Source organism: Malus sylvestris, chromosome 13, assembly GCF_916048215.2.
Source record: "Malus sylvestris chromosome 13, drMalSylv7.2, whole genome shotgun sequence".
Lineage (NCBI taxonomy): Eukaryota > Viridiplantae > Streptophyta > Magnoliopsida > Rosales > Rosaceae > Malus > Malus sylvestris.
In genome coordinates, this window is record NC_062272.1 from 10,119,519 (window position 1) to 10,141,081 (window position 21,563).

The 21,563-nt window shown below is 36.1% G+C and overlaps 1 protein-coding gene and 1 long non-coding RNA gene across 5 annotated transcripts; one reads left to right on the top strand and one right to left on the bottom strand.

Annotated features, from left to right (window-relative positions):
- Positions 1-387: 387 nt before the first annotated feature.
- On the bottom strand, positions 388-6,263 carry LOC126596175 (CBL-interacting serine/threonine-protein kinase 1-like). 4 transcript variants are annotated; one of them, XM_050262692.1, is made up of 12 exons: positions 5,740-6,262; positions 5,311-5,373; positions 2,510-2,581; positions 2,280-2,387; positions 2,091-2,171; positions 1,822-2,001; positions 1,512-1,721; positions 1,307-1,420; positions 1,071-1,187; positions 875-937; positions 677-751; positions 388-583 (listed from the first exon to the last, which is right to left on the bottom strand). In XM_050262692.1, exons 1-12 carry the CDS (start codon positions 5,959-5,961, stop codon positions 521-523), a joined length of 1,368 nt encoding a protein of 455 aa, XP_050118649.1. In that variant the 5' UTR covers positions 5,962-6,262; the 3' UTR covers positions 388-520. The 4 variants fall into 4 exon arrangements, with proteins under 4 accessions (XP_050118649.1, XP_050118652.1, XP_050118650.1 ...); XM_050262695.1 differs by lacking the exon at positions 5,740-6,262 and adding an exon at positions 3,300-3,469 and having other exon boundaries at positions 5,311-5,369; XM_050262693.1 differs by lacking the exon at positions 5,740-6,262 and adding an exon at positions 2,736-2,853 and having other exon boundaries at positions 5,311-5,365.
- LOC126596176 (uncharacterized) lies at positions 4,194-4,641 on the top strand. Its single transcript, XR_007613891.1, has 2 exons — positions 4,194-4,341; positions 4,465-4,641. It is a non-coding gene; the product is annotated as an uncharacterized LOC126596176 (long non-coding RNA).
- Positions 6,264-21,563: the final 15,300 nt, after the last annotated feature.

Below are 21,563 nucleotides of genomic sequence, written 5' to 3' on the forward strand. Positions count from 1 at the left end.
GCTGAAAAACCTGGTCGTACGCAAGCAGGTGCAGGAGTTTGCATATGGCAGTTGATGTTAGTGACAGTGGAAATAAAACTTGTATGGTCTTTGTTCTTCTCTGCATATTGAATCTACGCTTAACTTTGAGCAGAGACGAGAAGTACAAGACCGCGTTGAATGGAAAAAGTCAAGCTGCAGAGAACAGCAGCTTGATTTTTGTTACATGGTAAAAATATTGGCAGCAGCATTGCAGCAATGTATTTTCTAGCATCTGGTTGAAGACAGCAGGTACTCTCTTGTTCATCAAGTTACTTTGTTTTACTACAGCATTTTTTAACCCGAGATGAAGGGCTCAGAACATCGGAAACAATCTGCCGGTGCTCAGGGCTAAACTACACAAGGATGTTTTTCTTGCAATCTGAATCATATTTCGCATTTACTCGAGTCTTGCATCCAAAACTGAATATTTACATAAACTTGTAATATATGGATACACACACACACACACACACACACTCTATATACATTTCTAATCACACTAGCTGGTCAGCAACTCTTGGGTTGAGGGAACACCTAAGTCGTTTGATAGCTTTTTACACAACTGCACATACCAAAAGAACTGATTTAATGCCAGAAACCCAAGAGAGAAGGGATGTAGTGGTAAATTTGAAAGAGAGGGGGGAGGTATGCATACCTGTCTATATGCGGAAGAATCACCATATGATTTTCTCAACTCTACTACAAATAAAGATGGGCTTATCTCAAACACCTGATGCAATTATGAACATAATTTGTCAGTTGATATTCAAGTAAACTTAAATTTTCAAATGCATGCCGGTAAATATACTTTTCCGGGAAGAAGTACTCCAAAAGTTTGGGAATGAAATTTTACCTCTGCTGCAACTGATAGACTACCCAGGCTTCTCACCCCTTTGTGTTCTTGCATCACTTTTAACTGGAATATCGAGAAAACATGACGATATTTTAGTCGATGTTGAAATGACGACATGATTTATACAAGTTTATATGATTGAAACGCAAGTATTTATTTGGATTTGAGTAGAAATGAGGGTGTAAACAATACTAACCCTTCCATTTTTCTTCTGGACACAATATCCCATCTCCATTACGATTTCTTCGATTTTCTTGAGCAAATCTTTTGCAGAGTGGTTGGATGTAAATCTGATCTTCCTCTCGGACACATCCTAAATTAACTCAGACAGAAAGCAGATATCACAATCAGATATAATCAAGAACTTTCAACTTCGGCAGAAAAATCGAAACATTCAATGCCAAACAAGAAGATAAATCATTTTATCCTCACCTCTTTCTCAAAGAAGCCGGAGAGGTCTAGACAAGAGGACATTCCGATTAACTCAAAGGCATTGATATGGGTGTGCGCATGCCGGGCGTCTGGACTCTTCTCCCCCTCAGATGGCTATACCAAAAGAAATAACTCTCGGTTTTAGCACAGATAAAAACGGATAGCCAAAAAGGGTAGATAACAGACAAGAATTGTGAATTCATACCACTTCATGTATTGAGAAAGCTTCATCATCGATGTTTACATCTTCTTCTTCATCAGGGTTTACAGGAGAGTAATCCTGCTTGAACCATTCGTCTGACTTGATGCCGGTCATTGTTATTCTGGTAGCAGGGTTGGGATCGAGAATCCTCTTGATCAAGTTTTTTGCACCGGGTGACAACCATTTCGGTATCAAAGCTTCCCCCTTAATGATCTGAAATCCCCTAAAAATATTAGTATCGAAGCGATGGAGTGCAAACAAGAAAATTTCCTCCACTCAACGTAAGAAAGATTCAAAGAGAATTCGTCGATACCTTCTGATAGAGAACTGCAAGATTTCTGTCATCAAAAGGGAGAAATCCGGTGAGAATGACGTATAAGATGACACCACATGACCATATATCGGAGGTGGCACCATCGTAACCTTTGTTAGCAAGAACCTCGGGAGCAACGTAGTTGGGGCTTCCACAGGTTGTATGAAGCAAACCATCTTCCTGACATATCAGAAACAATCAAAGGGTTAAATTACTCGTACTTGACGCGAAACTTAACACTTCAAGTTTGGTTTGGAAGAGTAATGTACCCGAAAATGCTGGGGCAAAGCACTGAGGCCAAAGTCCGATATCTTTATGTTCCCCTTGGCATCAACAAGAACATTTTCAAGCTGCAACCAGAACATACAATATTTGAAAGTGTGAGCAAACTGGAACACAAAGCAGTTTGTTTTGGCTCCATATCGTAAAAATAAATGTTTGGGAAATGCAGGAAGTACCTTAAGATCCCGATGGAAGACGCCTTTGTTGTGACAGTAGCTCACACCGTCGATTAATTGTTGGAAAAGCTTCCTGCCTTTAGTTTCTCTAAGTTTTCCATGGTGTGCCTGCAGCACGGAGAACCTTATTAGTATAACCACTACTTGGTAACTTATATGTTTTCCATCATGTGCTCGTTCGATAACCATTTTGTTTTTGTTAGAAGCTGCTTAGAGTAAGAGCTCCTTACAATTTTGTCAAACAATTCGCCGCCGGTAACATATTCTAGGACCATGTAAATTTTGGTTTTGCTAGCTACAACCTGCAAGATGAGCACAATTTTAGCATCAAACGAAGCATTGTTGGTCATTGCTTTGAATACTCTAATAAAAAATAAAAATGATTAGAAACAAGGAATATTATCTTATTTTTCTCAATTCCACAATTAATATCTTTTACAAACTATTGCTACTAACAATTTCTTTGAAAATACTTGGCCGATTGTATGTAAGGAGTCGTTCCTTCTCGCAGACAAATCACAATTTGACATATGACAGTGTTGGAAGAGGTCAAGAGTTGGAATTGCTCCTTCCCCTTCACAAAAAATAAAAAGAAATTGAAGAACTGTATTTTTTTTAAATAAAAAAAAAACTTAAATGAGATTAGCTCTTCGTTAATAGTTGTGTGTGAGACACCTACTTGTCCTTGGGATCAAGTTGGCCTAACAAAAAACATATTCTTAACCAATATGCTTACACATCTCCCCTTCCTTTCTTTTTCTTATTTCATTTATTTTTTACTATATTATTTCTGTCTTAGTCTTAAGCGAAACATGAAGGTATTTATACTAAACAATTGCATAAGACGATTATTGTACATCCTAATATTAATTTACAATACTAAAATTTATTTTTAAGGTACTTAATGAATATGCTAAGCCACCTGTCATTTTCGTTTTTAATTTTAATGGGGACAAAATAGGCACAAAGTTAAGACGTTACGGAAAGTGGGTGAAAATAATTAAAACGTTATTGATGGACCTTATCCACCACAAAGCTTTCATGTGGGACCGCATTCTAAACTCCGAGACGCTAATAGCCGTCGGTGGGTTTTCCAGATCATTCCACGCAATAACTGCCTTAGCCCGTAGGGAAGTGGAGATGATAACACTGTAGACACGTGGCTTTTATGGACTGGTTGGTGAAGACAGCTGTACTCAAAAGTGGGATCTCCATGAATTCTATATCATTTCATGTTTTTAACACAATATTTTATATTGTTGACATGAGGATTAACGTTAAACTGTGAGATCCACTTTGAAAGAATCTTCTTAGCATTTCTTACAGTAAGGCCTACGGACATGTGAGTCTTATCTCTAATACAGATATTGTATTAATAAATGTGGTAAGAGTAGCATTTTTTATGTCCAACTTTTCATTTCAAACAAGAAAAGGTTATGAAGGGGCGTAAAGTCATGTGTTCCAAATGCTCGAGAAACACTCTTTGTAACTTAGGGCAATGAGTCTGATGTGCATAAGTTTGAATTCTCTCAATATTTAAAGATTAGATTAACTCAAGATTGTGTAATAATGTGTGATTTAAGGTTTAGTTTGGTGTGCTAGATGTGACAGGTTATATTCAATTAAAATATCTATGATATGTATTTTGGACATGTTAAGACCGGTAGGTTGTGTATCCTATTCTTATACACGAAATACAAGTCCGTCTCTGCGATTTCCTTCTTAATCTGCATGAATTCTTTTTTGTTGCACGATCATCTTATTTCATTTTGGTCATCAATCTTCTTCTTCAATTTTGGGTGATCTTCTTTGATTTCGCTGTCAACCACCTTCTTTGATTTTTCAAAGATCTTCTTCTTCGATTTTGCTTGCAATCTTCTTCTTCGATTTAAGGTAATGCTAGAAAGATTAAATTTATAGATAAAATTTTAGAAACTAAAGAATATGAAAGTTGATGATTGGTTTATTACTTAAGTATTAATAAATGTGTTTATTCTTATTGATGACTTATCATTTAGTCTCTCAAGCATTACCCTATTATTTGAGGTGTGGAGGGATGAAAGTTGATGATTGGTTTATTACTTAAGTATTAATAAACGTGTTTATTCTTATTGATTACACATCATTTAGTCTCTCAAGCATTACCCTATTATTTAAGGTGTGGAGGGTCCTTAGTGGGTGGTAGGTGGTGAGTTTACAAGTTCCATTTTGTTTTGAATTGTAGGTGTCACATGTATGGGTTTTGAGTTGATGAGCGGGGATTGGTGATTTAAGGGGAGCCCTTTTTTATATTTTTTTAACAAATAATATTATTTACAGTAAGAGAATGAAGTGTTCGACAAAAAATAAATAAATAAATAAATGAGCTAAGCTTCACAATAAACCAGCAATAATGTAATTCAAATTAGCATTTAAGGAGAATCGAAACCAAAATCTCTCACTTACAAATAAAAAATATATCACCAGATAATAGTACTAAGCAGAATCAAATTTCCCTTTCGTTTTAATTTTTATTAGAATAACGTGGTGAGGCCCCTACAACTACCTGAGCAAGAAAACTCCCAACCTTTCTCAAACTAAATTGAGTTGTCTGCATCAAACAATAAACACAACTTCCAGCCTATAGTATCTACTTCAATCATAGCCTAACCAATCCAAAATACCAAAACCCTAAATTAACAGCCAAAAAAAAATTAACTTGCGAATCTTGAAAGTGACAACAAACAAAAGGGAACCGAGGCCATATGGGAAATATTGTGGTCCATTTGGGTTACCTACTAATGCTATTTTAATCGCGTATCAGCACGGACACATGGTAAACATCAGAAAAATGTTACCAAGTAAAACCAAACATCCTACCGATGGACTCATGATCCGATGTGACTATTAAAGTATTAGTATGCTGTAAATCCGTAATTAGTGGAGGATTAAAGATTATGTTGATGATGATTATCAAACTATTGATTAAACAATTATAATTGACTTAAACCAGAAGAACACGATTAGCAGAGTTGTAGTAGCATTGTCGTACCTCATGTAATCTTACGACGTTGGGATGCTTGAGTAGCTTCAGTGTTCCAATCTCATTCTTTATCTGCAAGTTTTCAGTTCTGTTATTTTCTTCGTCAAATTTAAAACGAACAAAACTGTAGATGCAAGTTAGGTCAGTCTGACACACCCAAGTTTCGATACCTTATTCGTAAATTAGGGCAGTTTGGAATATTCTTCCGCAAAGAGAAAATATGGGAAATTTTTCTAAAACATACAAAAACTTGAATGCCAATTTCAGTTTCGATTGCAGGATCCATAATTCCCAGCCAAAGTTTATGAACAATCCCATTAGTGAAAGATTAAGCTTTAAAGCAAAAAGATTAAAACTTTGAAACAGAAAAAAATAACCCATTAATTAATGATTAAAACTTTGAACAAAAATTAAGATTAAAAGGAAAAAAAGAAGAACCTGGTCGGTTATTTTAAGGTCAATAATTTTGTTCTTCTCCAGAATCTTAACTGCAAAGGACTGGCCGGACTCGACGTTCTTAGCAAATTTAACTTTCCCGAAATTACCCTCCCCGAGTGTCTTTCCAAGCTCGTATTTCCCCAGTTGCATTCCCTTGTTACTGTAATTTCCACTGTTCCTCTTGTTCTTGTCCTCCTCTCCTCCTTTTCTCACGATCACCATGTAATTACACGCCTGCTCTGTTTTTTCCGTGCAGAGCGGTTGCAGAAAATCTCCTCGGGAAACAAAAAACCAGTGTCTGAAAATTGTTCTGAGAAACGACGAATACAGAAAAAGCAGGGCGGAGAAGAAGGTGAAACGAAGCAAAAGTCCAAAGTCCAAACGGGCGGAAACAGAGACGTATTTGGAAAGTTATGGAACCAATCTCTCTGCGCGTTGGACGGTTGGAGTTGTGTGCTTGTATAAAATGGGGCGATAAACCATGAGAAGGCAACTTGAGTTTCTAATAATTGGAGGAAGCCTTTGGAGGAGTCTTGTATTTATACAGAAGGGCCGTGCGTACAATGCACGTTGTGTGTGGGATAAATGCCAGAGGGGGTGGGGGAGTTGAACTGTAATTATGATAGAGACCGTGGTAAAATTGGTTGTAATGTTCCGTAATAAAAAACATTTTGACTTGAGAGAGAGAAAATCTCGTGTCTTATTTTGACAAGAAGAAATTTTTCCAAATGTCGGTTATGAAGCCGAACGGGTATTTCACGTGTTATAAAATAAGTGAAAAAATATGAAAAAATATATCGTTTCTCTATTTGTAGTGTAACGTGTTAAGTACCGCTTGAATACACATTACTTGAAAAAACCACTGATTAACAAGGGACAAATATCATTTTAGAGGGATACATCAACAATAGCTAGAAATAAAGGTGACCAGAGAAATCTTTTTACTCCAATATATATATCCTACATACATGGTATCAAATTCATGGATATCTAATTAATAATTTTATTTTAGTTTATGAATTTAATACCAAAATCTTTACACAAGTATTATGATTTGGTGAGGTTATCTCTATTTATAAGTATGATGTTTTAAGTTTGACTATCATGAATAGAGAATTCCGTGTAGAACTGGTTACACTAATTTGATGTGTTATTCAATAACACACATGTAGTCCCATATTCCAGTGGATAGGTGTTGGGTTTCTAACTATGGTACTGAGTTCGAAATTCCTCCTCTCCTAAAGTATTGTAATGGTTTCAAACTCTCTCATGTCCCCTAATAATAGTAAAAGAATTTTTCCCCCATAAAAAAAAACACAACAACAAAGTTTCAATGATGTGTTCATCCTTTCTATAGAGCGAACTGAAATTAAACTAAAAAAATAAAAAATCATATAATCCTCATTTGTAAGAACACAATAAAAAAAATTACCGATTCAGAAGTACATGATGAATATTTTGCAGTCCAGATAACAATTTTACTCCTTATCTTTATTATTTTACATATGAAACGTTACCTTATCCTAGTACAGATCATCAAAGTTATAAGATGTTAATTAGTTAGGATTGCCACGGATAAAAGATAAAGTGTGTCGTTGGTTGGATGACGGAGGGTTTGAAGATTACGGGGTTCACTTATCTTTTTACACCGCAGCCGTGTGAGACTTGGGCAACGTCACGAGACTCAACTATTAGCCACATTTTTCATCTTCTTTTGTTGCCAACCACCATCTTGCCATTTCACCCACACAAGAGCCTCCCATGCACTCTCAACCCTACACCCTTCCAGATGCATTTTATATTCCAACTTATCACGAGATTAAAAGGTATTACAACTAAGCATACTTGTCATTTCTTAGGTGTGTAGTTGCCCCATGTCGCTCATGTGACCGATGACTCTCTATTTTTTTTTTTTTTTTCACATATAATTTCATGGGAAGTCAATGCATTTTGAATCCATGATGTTAATCAACAAGGTGAAAGCATCAGGTGATGAATTATTCTTATGGTTAGTGACATCTTCTTTAATTCTACATTATGCTTTTTGAGTTAAAACTTTCCTATTTTAGTGTAAATTAATGTAGAATATCGTTTGTGTACTAAAAAAAGATGAAAAAAGTAAAGTTATTGTAAAATAATAATAATACGACCTAATTCAATGCCAAAACATAACTTAAGGGATTAATCTCATTGAGGAGTGTTGGGAAAAGATTGGTTTGAATAGTGGACAATATTTTGACTGCTTCTTTTGCTTATGTGGCTATAAAAAAAATTAAAAAAGAAAAGGACAAAGCATACGATAAACCACGTGTTGGCAACTTCTATTCACATAATCCCATCATTTTTAATAGTCTGACAGAGATTGCCTTATTGAATATTATTTTATTTCATTTTTCTATACACATTTTGGTACAATTTTCTTTAAAAAATTATTAAGTTTAACCTTCTTATGATGTGATTAATATTTTAATTAAATCCTTAGCTTATATGCTACCATGATCGTGACACATGATTAATCAGATCAGATCTGATCGGATCTGATCACAACAATATGGAAGGTAGGAAAGGAAGTATTTACCATAAAAGATAGCAATGACAAAATCTTCTCCTTTCCAAGATGTTCATTTATTGTTTTTTCAAAGATGCAATTAAAAGAATATTGAAAACTAGACAGAACATGCTTTTTGCGTGCATATTCAGCCGTCAGCCCTACCCATTTGACATAAAAGTATGAAAGTCGATGAAGAAAAATAAATAAATTATCAGATTGATTAGATGCCACTCTGCTTGGAAAAAGCGGATAGAAATGAGACGCATATGCAACGCAAAATCATAGGACTCACAACTATGATTATTATTTTTAATGACTACCTAGATTATATAGGTAACATCCAAAACCCTGTATGATTGGTTTGGTTCCACTTAATATTTGTCTAACATTTACTCATACTTTGAAGCAATTGGGAAAATTTTAACTCATCATCTCATGCGAGTTTTTCAAGCATTTTTCTATTCAAACACTTGTAATTTATCTTCTATTTTTTTTTTTTTGGAACACCCGTAATCTATCTAAGTTCAAAGGTTATAAAAGACGTTAGACGCTAGTCGGGCGGCGGGCCTAACGCGTATGCGGATTTAAGTAAATCTATTATATTTCGTGTAAATAAGTGTTTGTTTATAATTTCATCGAGTAAATTGTAGTTATGGTCCATTAACTTTAACTCAATTGGAGCAATAGTCCCTCAACTAAAAATCCATTACCATTGATTCCTCAACTCATCAAAACGTGCAGCTATGGTCCCTCAGCTAAAAAATTTATTACCATTGGTCTCTCAACTTTAATTCAACTGGAGAAATGGTCCCTTAACTTTAACCAAATTGTAGCAATGATCCTTCCAACATAACTCGTTTTGACAAAAATTTTGACGTAGTTGACGAAAATAACCACAAATACACATTTTAATGAGTTGAGGGACCCTAATTATATGAATGGTTATTCCAACATAACTTATTTTAACAAATTTTTGACAAAATTGATGAAAATGACTATAACTACACATTTTGATAAGTTGAGGGACCAATGATAATGGATTTTTAGTTGAGGGACCATTACTCTAATTTGATTAAAGTTGAGGGACCATTACTACAATTTACTCTTTTTTCATCATAAACTAGCTAGAAAATAGAATGACTTGTATATTATGAAGAGTATTGGAACATAATGAAAACATGAGGAGCAAACATATAATGTGTGTTTATTTAAGTGTTCAATAAGTCTCTTACAATTTATTGGAAATAATAAAATGCAAAAGGAAAGTTCTCTATTTTCTATCTAAGTGAGTTGCAAATTAGGCAGGTGTCTATGCGGGTCTGAGAGGGCTAGGCGGGTGTCTATGCGGTTTAGGCGGTCTAGGCGGGTGCCTCAGTAGATCTAAGCGTCATTTCTTAATTTTCAAACGTCTAGACATTAATCGGGACGATGGTCAGCCGCCTAGCGCCCATGAGAGGATTTTTAGAACATTCAATGTTCTTGACTTTCAAAACATATTGTTCATCTGTTTTATAATTCTCTGTATTATTTTATAGCTTCCTATACACATTAAAACATATACATTGCTTTATTAAACAATAGATATTGCTAGAGCAAGAATTCAAACACGAAATTTAAATATAAGATTAAATACTCATAATCACGCGAGCTATACAGACAGTTTTGAAAATGCATGACGTACGTCCAAAACATTGCGTTGATCTATTTTATAATTCTCTGTATTATTTTATAGCTCCCTGTACAGATTGAGCGTGAGAAGTGATGACACTCATGGAGCTGCCATGTAACTCCGCCACCTTGTTTGGTCTGTGCCGACAAATTCTTTTTACTCATTTTATTTAGCTTCCAAACGAAACTGAAAGCAAAAAATAACATATTAAATAGGATTGCATAGAATAGGCCAATATGGATAACTCGATATACATATTTGTCTCCCAATCAAGTTTCTATGATCAGCTAAAGTTCCATCATGTATTAGTGTTTTATAAAGTTAAAGTTCGATCGGTGTTGCAAAGAACTTGTAATTTTAGTGGTTGAATTTTTTGATAGTGTACGTATTTTGTTTTCTTTTGATAATTTACTAGATATGTCTAATCTTGTATAACAACCGCGCTTTTTACTATTAAATTAAACTTGTCGGTGATAGGAGTATCATTTTAGAATTAGGTTTTCATTCTTTATTTTTCTTTCTCATTAATTGAAACCTTATTTCTGTTTCATTTTTTTTTATCAAAATTGACTTATCCGCCACTATTATTTGCCACGGAGTGTATCATGGCCATTGTTCAATTGCTTTTGTGTTATCTTCTCTTTATATTTTCTTAAAACTCAAAGGTTCATCGTGGCATCACATAATACTCTAAAGCCACTTAGTACTCCGATCTAGTGGTACTCTTCTTTACTTGTAAGTGAGATGTCTTAGATTAGAATTCTCGCCAAAGACAAGTTGAACCACATTATTATGGCAAGCTCATTGTAAGGCTTAGCTCACTTTCCCACCCTCTTAATGTAGATATTATCTTGTGTTCAAAATATAAATAGAATACTCTACAACGAGGAGCATGAGTTCTTTTTGTATATTTGCCTCAAATTAAAGAGATAAATATGCTTTCCATTTTCCAATCCAAAGTTTTATTTTATTTTATTATTATTATTATTTGAACAAAAAGTTTAGGGAGAAATTGGCTAATCTCGCCACTAGCGTCAGAGCATACCACAATCTCAAGCCGGAAGAACTTATGCGTGGCACCTAATTACCAGTTGTCCTTGGTATGAATTTACTTAAGAATTTACAGATCGTCCACCAACGAGAACTGCTGGCATAGGAGACCGAACTTGGATTGGAGGTTAACCACAAGCACACTCTTACCAATTGAACTAACCTCGTTGGCATCTAGAATAATTTTTTTGTTATTCAAGGTACAAGACAATAATAAAATCCAAAACATAATTTTCAAAGATCACATTAAATAATAACAATAATAATAGTTAGGACCTAGATTATCGATCTTGTGACCGATGACCCTCTCTTTTGCTTATGTGGCTAGAAAGAAAAGGATAAACCTCTTGATGAGTAAATATGACACTTGTATTAATCTGGTTTTGTGGCTGCCTTTTATTATTTATTTTGGATAAAAATCAATTTAAAATCTTTTACTTTTAATTAAAAAGAAATATTATTAAATTGTACTAAGTAGTCGAACAACTTTCTATTCACATAATCCCATCATTTGGGGGTTGGCTGACCAAGATTGTCCTGCTGAATATATTATCTTATGTTAATCTTTCTATACACATTTTGGTACAATTTTATTTAAAAAATTATTAAAATTTACCTTCTTTCTATGCATATTATGATGTAAATAATATTTTAATTAAAATTATTATCTTATATGCTACCACGATCGCGAATCAAAATTTTCTCCTAACAAAAATGTTCATTTATTGTTTTTTTTTTTAAAGATGTAATTAAAAGAAGGAGTAATCGAAACCAGAAAGAACATGGTTTTTGCATACATTCAGCAGTCAGACATACCCAGTTGACATACAAATATGAAATTTGATGAAGAAAAATAAATAAATTATGAGATTTATTAGATGCCACTGTGCTTGGAAAGAGTCGATAGAAATGACAGGTGCATATGCATGCAAGATCAGAGGGCTCACAACTATGATTATTATCTTTAATGGTTACCTAAATTATAGGTACCATTCAAAACCCTAAATGATTGATTTGATTCCACTTGATATTTGTCTAACATTTACTCATACTTTGAAGCAATTAGGGGAAGAAAAAAAAACACTCATCATCCAAAACCTCATATGAGTCTTTCAAGCATTTTTCTATTCAAACACCGCTACCTTTCTAAGTTCAAAATGCATGATTTTCATAACAATTCGTTGATCTATTTTATAATTCGTATTATTTTATAGCTTCATATATAGATTAAACATATATATTGCTTTATTAAGTTAATGATATTGGTGGAGCGAGAATTCGAATACGAATTTCAAATAAGAGTAAAAACTTCTAATAACCATGTAAGCTACGTATGTTTTTTCAAAATGAATGACTTTTAAAACATTTCGTTGACCTATTTTATAATTCCCTGTATTATTTTATGTATATCTTCCTATACAGATTGAACGTGAGATGCGATGGCACTCATGGAATAAGCCAATAGGGATAACTCGATATACAAACTTGTCTCCTAATCAAGTTTCTATTATTAGCTAAATAATTTTGGGAATCTATCTTTAGATCCATTGTGCTGTAGTTTTTTATACCGTTGAAGTTCTATCGGTGCAAGGAACTTGTAGCTTGAGCGGTTTTTTTTTTTTCTTTTTCTTTTTTTATAGTGTATGTAGCTTGTTTTCTTTTGATAATTTGTTGGAAGCCTCAAATCTTGTATAACAACAAACTTTTTACGAACAATTAAACTTATCGGTGATATAAGTCTCATTTTCAAATAAATTAGATTCGCATTCTTTATTTTTTTTTCTCATTAATTGAAACTGTTGATGCATAAAACCGTAGGTCTTGGAACAACGTAAATCCGACCGTGAATTTGCAAGTAATGTAAATAACACAAGATGTATCGTGGTTCATCCCAAGATTTGGGCTACGTCTACACTGATTATGTATTTATCTGAGAGGTGAGGGAGAGAACCTCTGTATTGAGAGGAGATGTGAGAGGGGTGAGAAGGCTCTAGAAATGGCCTCCCCTAATTGTGAGGGTGAGGGGTCATTTTATAAAATAAGGACTCATCACTTATTACATATTTGCCCATTCCTTTATCACATAATTACATTTAAGTCCCCCGAGTATTTGTACGAGGCCCTAAATATGGTATAAACAACAACCTTATTGTTTTTCATTTTTTATCAAGAATGACTTGTCCGCCACTATTGTTCGTCACGGAGTGTACCGTGGCCATTGTTCAATTGCTTTTGTGTTATCTTCTCTTTATATTTTCTTAAAACTCAAAGGACAACATCGAGTTCATCGTCGCATCCCAAAGGGCAACAAATAGAACACTCTAAAAGGAGGAGCATGAGTTTTTTTTTTTGTATATTTGCCTCAAACTAAAGATATAAAATATGCTTCCCATTTTTCAATTCAAAAGATTTCTGTTTTTTTTTTTTTTGTTAACAAGAATTTAGGAAGAGATTGACTATTCTCACCACCAAAAGGCATACTTACAATCTCAAGCATGAAGGACTTTTGCATGACACCAAATTGCCCGCTGCCATTAGTATAAATTTATGTAGAAATTTACAAATCACTCACCAACGAAAACTGCAAGCAGAAACCGAACTTAAATTAGAGATTAACCACAAGCACGTCCTTACCAACTAAACTAACCCTATTATTTTTGTTATTCAAGGTACAAGACAATAATTAATAAAATCCAATACATAATTTTCAATGGTCACAATAAATAATTAACTTGTAGAAAAAACGAGTTTCCTTTCCGTGTGGGTGTCTATGACGTGGATTAAAGTATTATTTTTAGGATCATGTCGTTTGCTATGGATAACGCATCGTTTTCTCAAAGACCGAGTCCTCACAAATATCAACTTCCAATAATACATGGGATCCACTCAAAATAATATTAAGTACTTTAAACTTCATAATTTTTTGGTATTATTTTAAAGGGTAAATTAGACTTTCAATTTTTTTCTATTCTATTGATTAAGATTTTATTCTTTTTCAATTTTTAATCAAGATCCTTAGGTTTTATGAACCTCATTAATTATTTCAATAATAAAATATGTAAAAAATTGTACCAATTTTCTTTTTAGTTTCAATTTGTACCCATATTTTAATTTCTTTTTATGCCCCCATTTTTTAAACTTTTATTTGTACCCGTAATTTATTTACAATGTACCCATTTTTATTTAAAAATGTACCACTTTATGTACCAATTTTTTTGTTTTGTTAGCACCATTCCTTTTATGTAAAATGTACCAATTTTTTAATGTAAAATCTACTTATTTTTTAATCTAAAATGTACCCATTATTATTTTTTATATAAATGTAGACATCGAAATTTTGGTAAATAAATGTTGACCGATAAATCAAAGTTTCAACGTTCATGTATTACATAAATTTTACACGTAGCGTGTGACTCGACGAAAAATTGAAATGAGTCGGAAAAGTCATCAAACAGGACACGTGTCAACACCTGGCAGAAACGACTTATTTCATCTGGAATATTATATTCAAAATTAGGCCTTGGAAAATTCTATAAATAGAAGTCAATTTCATTCATTCATTTCATTTCACCAATTCATATTACACCAAAACCTTAAAGCTCTGAAACTCTGAAACTTCGAAGCTATCAAGCATCCAGGTTCCCGAAGAATCAAGAAAGCCCTCTTCGTTCTTCGTTCATCGTTCTTCCAAGATCAAACCCCGACGACCCTTTGAAGAACTTCCACCAATTCAAGATCAAGCCCCAAAGGCCCTTGAAAAACTTCCACCAATTGAAGATCAAGCCCCGACAGCCCTTGAAGAAAGTGTTCATTGTTCATCACCCGTTCATCCTAAGATCAAGCCCCAACAGCCATTTGGATCAACAACGTCGACAAATCCATACATCCAACCGTTCTTAAAGATCAAGCCCAAAAGCCCTTGAAGATCCGTTCATCACTGTTTTTCAAGATCAAACCCAAAAGCCCTTGAAGATCCGTTCATCACCGTTATTCAAGATCAAGCCTCAATGGCCCTTGAAGAAACACTCATCCTCAAGATCAAGCCCCAACGGCTCCTTGAAGATCCGCTCAAATCCACCTTCAAAGATCAAGCCCAAGGCCCTTGAAGAACGTTCATCCAAGATCAAACCTCGACGGCCCTTAGATCAATCGCACATCCACAAATCAACACCTTACGGAGATCGAATCAGATGATCAAATTTGAGAGAGATTGTAACCCAAAAAATAAAAATCATCAAATACAAATATTATTTTGTGCACGTTGCTCTTGTCTCATTTGTTTCAGGAAAATTTCGTGTTTACAATAAAATCTACCCCTTGTTTTTTATATAAAATGTACCCATTTAATATATATTAAAATGCCCATTTTTTTTGTATAAAATGTTCCAAATTTTTGTACGTGCAATGTACCCACATTTTTACATAAATGTACCAATTTTTATAGGGAAAATATGTAACATCCCACATCGATCAACGGAGAGGGGGTGATGTGCCTTATATGTACATGCCCACCTCCATATAGCACAAGGCCTTTTGGGAACTCGCTGGTTTCGGGTTCCATAGGAACTCCTAAGTTAAGCGAGTTCGAGCGAGAGCAATCCTAGGATGCGTGACCCACTGGGAAGTTCTCGTCTGAGTTCTTAGAAACAAAACCTTGAGGGAATGGTAAACCCAAAGTGAACAATATCATGCTACGGCGAAGTCGAGACTGGGATGTGACAGAATGGTATCAGAGCCACTCTGCCGTGTGGTGCAAGTGTGCCGACGAGGACGTCGGGCACCTAAGGGGGGTGGATTGTAACATCCCACATCGACCAACAGAGAGGGGGAGATGTGTCTTATATGTACATGCCAACCTCCTATAACACGAGGCTTTTTGGGAACTCACTGGCTTTAGATTCCATCGGAACTTTGAAGTTAAGCGAGTTCGGGCGAAAGAAATCCTAGGATGGGTGACCTACTGGGAAGTTCTCGTTTGAGTTCCCAGAAACAAAACCGTGAGGGTGTGGCCGGGCCCCAAAGCGGACAATGTCATGTTACGGCAGAGTCGAGACTGGGATGTGACAAAATATACCCAAATTTTATTATATAAATGTACTCATATTATAAAAATAAAATAAAAAAAATCTAAAATGCACCCATAAGCAATTTTGTTGTTGTTGTTGAAACCCATAAGAAAATTTCAATAATTAATTGGTGGTGTAAATAAAAGCAAAATAACATTTTGAGTCTTTATTGATATTGTTTGTACCATACTTAGGGCCTCCGTATTTAGATATCGTATAAATACTCGGATGACTTAAATGTAATTATGTAATAAAAGAAGGGGCAAATATGTAATAAGTGAGGAGCCCTTATTTTATAAAATGACTCCTCACCCTCACAATTAGGGGAGGCTAATTCCTAGGCCATCAGAGACCTCACTCTCTCCCTTAGAGGCTCTGAATCTCTCCCCCTCACCTCTAAGAGAAATACAATAATCAGTGTGGACGTAGCCCAAACCTTGGGGTGAACCATGATATATCTTGTGTTATTTACATTTCTTGCAGATTCACGGTCGAATTTACGTTGTTCCAAGACCTCTGATTTTGTGCATCAACATTTGGCGCCGTCTGTGGGAATCGACACAAAAAACTATGTCGGTTCTCTATCATTTTTTCACCTTCACCGTGAATCTGCAAAATCACAAAAAAAAACTCAGAAACCTAGTAACATGTCTCTCTCTCTCCCTTCAGTTGTAGTCAGTACTAGCACATTTTCCAATCTGAATCCATACTTAGGGGGTCAAAGAAATCAAAATCCTAAAACCCAAAACTCAAAATATCTCCCAGTCAGATTCTAGTGAGGAAGCTTTCATGGCGACAGAGAACTCCAACAAAAGCTTCAGTACCGCTGTCGCCAGTTCCCTCTCTCCCCCAGTACCCAGAGATGATTATGGTGGCAATCGAGGCCCTGAATGACAGCAACGAGTCAAGCAAGTCCGCAATCGCGAAGCACATCGAGTCAACGTACGGAGATCTGCCGAAATCTCACACGACCCTCTTCGCGCACCACCTTAACAAGATGAAGGACACCGACAAGCTCGTCCTGGTCAAGAACAACTACATGAAGCCCGACCCCAACGCAGCCGTCCACCCAAGGCCAAAACGACACCGTATTCAGCTTCGGTTTCAGCTCCCATTTCAACTCTTCTCTTGGTCCTCACTCTCGGGAGTCCGCCTCCACTCATTTCTCCGGCTCTTGTAGTAAGAGCAGCCGCAGTAACGGTTCCCGCCGCAAGGGTTGAAGGTCATGGAAGGATCAGTTTGGTTCCATTGAAGAAGAAAGGCTTCTTGATGAGGATGGAAACCCTCATGGTCTCACTCATAGGTATTACTTGCTTTTATTGGGGGATTCCTTGTGCTTTTCTCTCTCTTTTATTTGATACTATGAGGTGCAAGTCGATCTCAGAAGCCCATCATCACTATGAAGCGGCGGAGAAGAAAAGCTTCTGGTGGCAGGAATTCGAAGAGAGATCTAGCGCACCAAGTGCTTGCGAAAATGACAGAGTAAGAGTTCAGAAGGGATCCTAGGGAGTCTACACTGGCATATGCGTGAGACAATCAGCATCAAACAGTTGACTGCATATCGACAGCGAAATATCCCGCTACAAAATTCATTCAGATCCATTAACATCATTTTCTGTCTTTACGCAGTGATGTCAGTGTCTGAAGAAGTAGCGATCTCTGTTTGGCTGTTGAAAACTGAGGAAAAGAAACTGCTCGCGGCGAAGCTGAGGTTGGAGCAAGATGGATGGCTCTGTGTGATTCTATCACTTGATTCAGTTAATCTCTCAACAGACATTGCCATTCTCTCTCTTTGATCAGAAGAAACCACATGCATATCAACCATTCCTACCTCCAGCAGTTCATCGTGAGCAGCCTGAGTGGCATCAGGCGATGCAACTCTCTTGATTTCCCTTTTCAACTTATTGAGATCATATTTATATTCCCTTAGCTTGGCAAGAAGCACCGCCTTCACCCTTAGCTGCAAGTTTTTGGCTTCAAGAAAGTTCGAATCGATTCAACCTTCTCTTGATCCGCCATCGCCATTTTCAAGAAAGAGACAGAGAGAAAGGTGCAGTGAACAGAGAGAATGAAAAAGCAAAAAGAGAAAAAGAAGTGACAGCATAACGTGCAACTTCGCGACACTTTCACGTTGCCAGGCCTTGTCTGCCATCTACCAAAAGGCAAAAGAGAAAAGAAAAAGGAAAAGAGAAAGCAAAAAAGAAAGCAAAAGCAGAAAGCAAAAGAGAAAGCAAAAGCAAGGAATAAACACCCCACCAGAATGATGTGATTTACTTTTTTGACAAATGTATGAAGTAATTTATTTTTTATCTCTCGGAGACATCTGTATAAACCCCCATCAGAGGGTAATAATACAAAAAAAAAAGAAAAAAAAAAGGCAAAGCCCAAAATAAATGGACTGGAATGTTTTGTGGAGGGCGAATGCCCATATGCCCAAAAGAGTCAGGCCCTCTATTATCACCAACCAGGTGACCAAAAGTATGCCTAGTAATCCAAAATTATTTAGCAACCTGCCGCTATTACCACCAACCAGGTGATCAAAAGTATGCCGAGTACTTCCAAAATTATTCGGCAACCCGCCGGTATTATCACCAACCAGATGATCAAAAGTACGCCCAGTACTCCAAATTTATTCAGCAGCTTGCTGCTATTACCACCAACCAGGTGATCAAAAGTAAGCAGTACTTCAAAATTATACATGAGCACTACTCATGTCAATCATACATAAACATTCATGAGCATCATTCATATCAATCATACATAAACATTCATGAGCATCACTCATATCAACATTTATAAGCATCACTCATATCAACATTCATAAGCATCACTCATGACAACATTCCTGAGCATCACTCATGACAACATCCATGAGCATCACTCATGTCAATCAACATAAACATTCATGAGCATCACTCATGTCAATCAGCTTCAAAAGCTTCATTTACAAAGCTCTAGCTTCAAAAGCTTCATTTACAAAGCTCTAGCTTTAAAAGCTTCATCTACAAAAGCTTTAGCTTCAAAAGCTTCATTTACAGAGCTCTAACTTCAAAAGCTTCATTTACAAAAGTTCTAGATTCAAAAGCTTCATTTACAGAGCTCCAACTTCAAAGCTTCACCTACAAAGCTTCACTTGCAAAGCTTCACCTACAAAGCTTCAGTGCAGAGTATACAAATACTGCATCCGAACAACCGCCACTTCGGCCCATACATGGATTGAATTTCAAGTCTCCAGCTAACAGCCTCTACTGACCGAAGACTTAGGGGACTACATTATGTACCATATATTGGGCCTCATGAAAAATACTTGGGGGACTTAGCCCATTATTCATGTATTGAGGAGTGAGCCCTTATTCTATAAAATGGACTCCCTTACCATCATTAGAGAGCATCAACTCTAGCCCATATTTATGTATTGAGGAGCGAGCCCTTATTTTATAAAAGGGACTCCCTCACCATCATTGGAGGAGCGAGCCCTTATTCTATAAAAGGGACTCCCTCACCATCATCAGAGAGCATCAACTCTAGCCCATTATTCATGTATTGAGGAGCGAGCCCTTACTCTATAAAAGGGACTCCCTCACTATCATTAGAGAGTATAGCCGCCTATTGAGCAACCGCCTCGCCGCGAGCATCAACTCTAGCCCATCATTTATGTATTGGGGAGCGAACCATTATTCTATAAAAGGGACTCCCTCACTTTCAACGCCACAAGCCGAGCCAACCAAGGCAACATAAGCCACGAGCCGAGCAGCCGAGCAGCATGTGCTATTTCTAGTTGAGCATCATTTCAGATCGAGCACCGCCTCATATCCAGTATCAGTTCAAGACGACATCTAGTTACTTGGCCCACACATGGACTGAATTTCAAGTCTCTAGCCAAAAGACTCTCTTGACTGAAGACTTGGGGGACTACTGTTTGCACCATACTTAGGGCCTTCGTATTTAGATCTCGTATAAATACTCGGGGGACTTAAATGTAATTATATAATAAAGGAATGGGCAAATATGTAATAAGTGATGAGCCCTTATTCTATAAAAGGACTCTTCACCCTCACAATTAGGGAAGGCCAATTCCTAGGCCATCAGAGACCTCACTCTATCCCTTAGAGGCTCTGAATCTCTCCCCCTCACCTCTCAGAGAAATACAATAATCAGTGTGGACGTAGCCCAAACCTTGGGGTGAACCACGATACATCTTGTGTTATTTACATTTCTTGCAGATTCACGGTCGGATTTAAGTTGTTCCAAGACCTCCGGTTTTGTGCATCAACATATATGATTACATATCTTTTATTATTATGTCAATTATGTGGAGAGGGACTTCAATCTAAAACCTAAAATGCATAAAGTTTGATTTTATAACAGTTAGGGACTAGGGACCGCAACTAAACTATCCATATTTTAAATTAGTCTCAATCTTTTTAAATATTCTATGCAAGTATAGAACTTATCGAAATTTCACATCCTTAAGTTCCAATTAATTTTTTTTGTTACATGTACACTAGAATAATGATAAAAAAAAAATCAAGAAAGACATGAAGATGAAAAGATAAACAAATTCACAAATAAAATGGAAAACAAAATTGAAGATTGGAAATCTCCTAACAAAGAGGGTTAAGAATTCAGATAGGATTTCCAGAAGCTTGTTTCTGCTTGCGTGATTTCCTCATTTGTTGATTTTCAGCTAGTAAAGCTTCCAGTTCTTCTTTGTGGATGGTGAAGATGATGGTGGCCGCATCATGGTAGTCTATACCATTTTAGTAACCTCCACGACCTTCTTCTTGATGTTGGCGGCTTGAGTTGTAGGTGGAGTTTGTGATTATGTGTTGCATTCGGAGGTGATGGTCTAAGGGGGACATGGTGACCGTTACTTGGTGGAAGCCATACTTCCATGACCTTCTATTGATGTTGGAGACAAAGTAAGCCCTAAATTTAACATAAATTCAATTGGGGCGTAACAGATGTGACATTTTCAATAAATTAGATACTTACTTGGGATGTTTTAAAAGGTTGAAAACAATTTAAAATGACACTAAAAAATTGAGAAATTTTAAGTACTGAGTCCAACAAAATATTGATGCTGATTTATGATCAACATCTACCCAACAACCCCATGAGAGTTGTGTGAATCATATGCCATACATGCACCAAAGTATTGATTGTTATTCCCAACTCCTCATAGTTGTAGCACATGAAATTTGCTTGTGGCTGAGCATTTTGGGAAACAACTTACCTATCACGTATTGTATCCCCCATGCTTTAAACCCAAATGCAACATGTTGTATGAGATTGGAAACCTTACTTATTATCAAGGGCGGATCCACCTGGGATAAGGTGGGTCAGCTGACCCTCAAAGCTTAGAATATTTTACTAAAAAAGTTGGGCATTGCCTTTTATAAATATGGATGCCTTTGAAAGTTGTCATCTAATTCGAAGAATTGCCTCTATGGGCTCCAGATCAGCTGTCCCGTATTTCATGTCTCGT

Bases quoted from the DNA above. Each gene is read 5' to 3' on its own strand.
- LOC126596175 (XM_050262691.1), bottom strand. From the start codon at position 5,961: ATGGTGATCGTGAGAAAAGGAGGAGAGGAGGACAAGAACAAGAGGAAC. The intron at 2,002-2,090 runs GTACATTACTCT...CTGATATGTCAG, and splicing joins CTTTGCCCCAGCATTTTCGG to GAAGATGGTTTGCTTCATAC. The intron at 1,421-1,511 runs GTATGAATTCAC...CTTTTGGTATAG, and splicing joins CTTTCTCAATACATGAAGTG to CCATCTGAGGGGGAGAAGAG.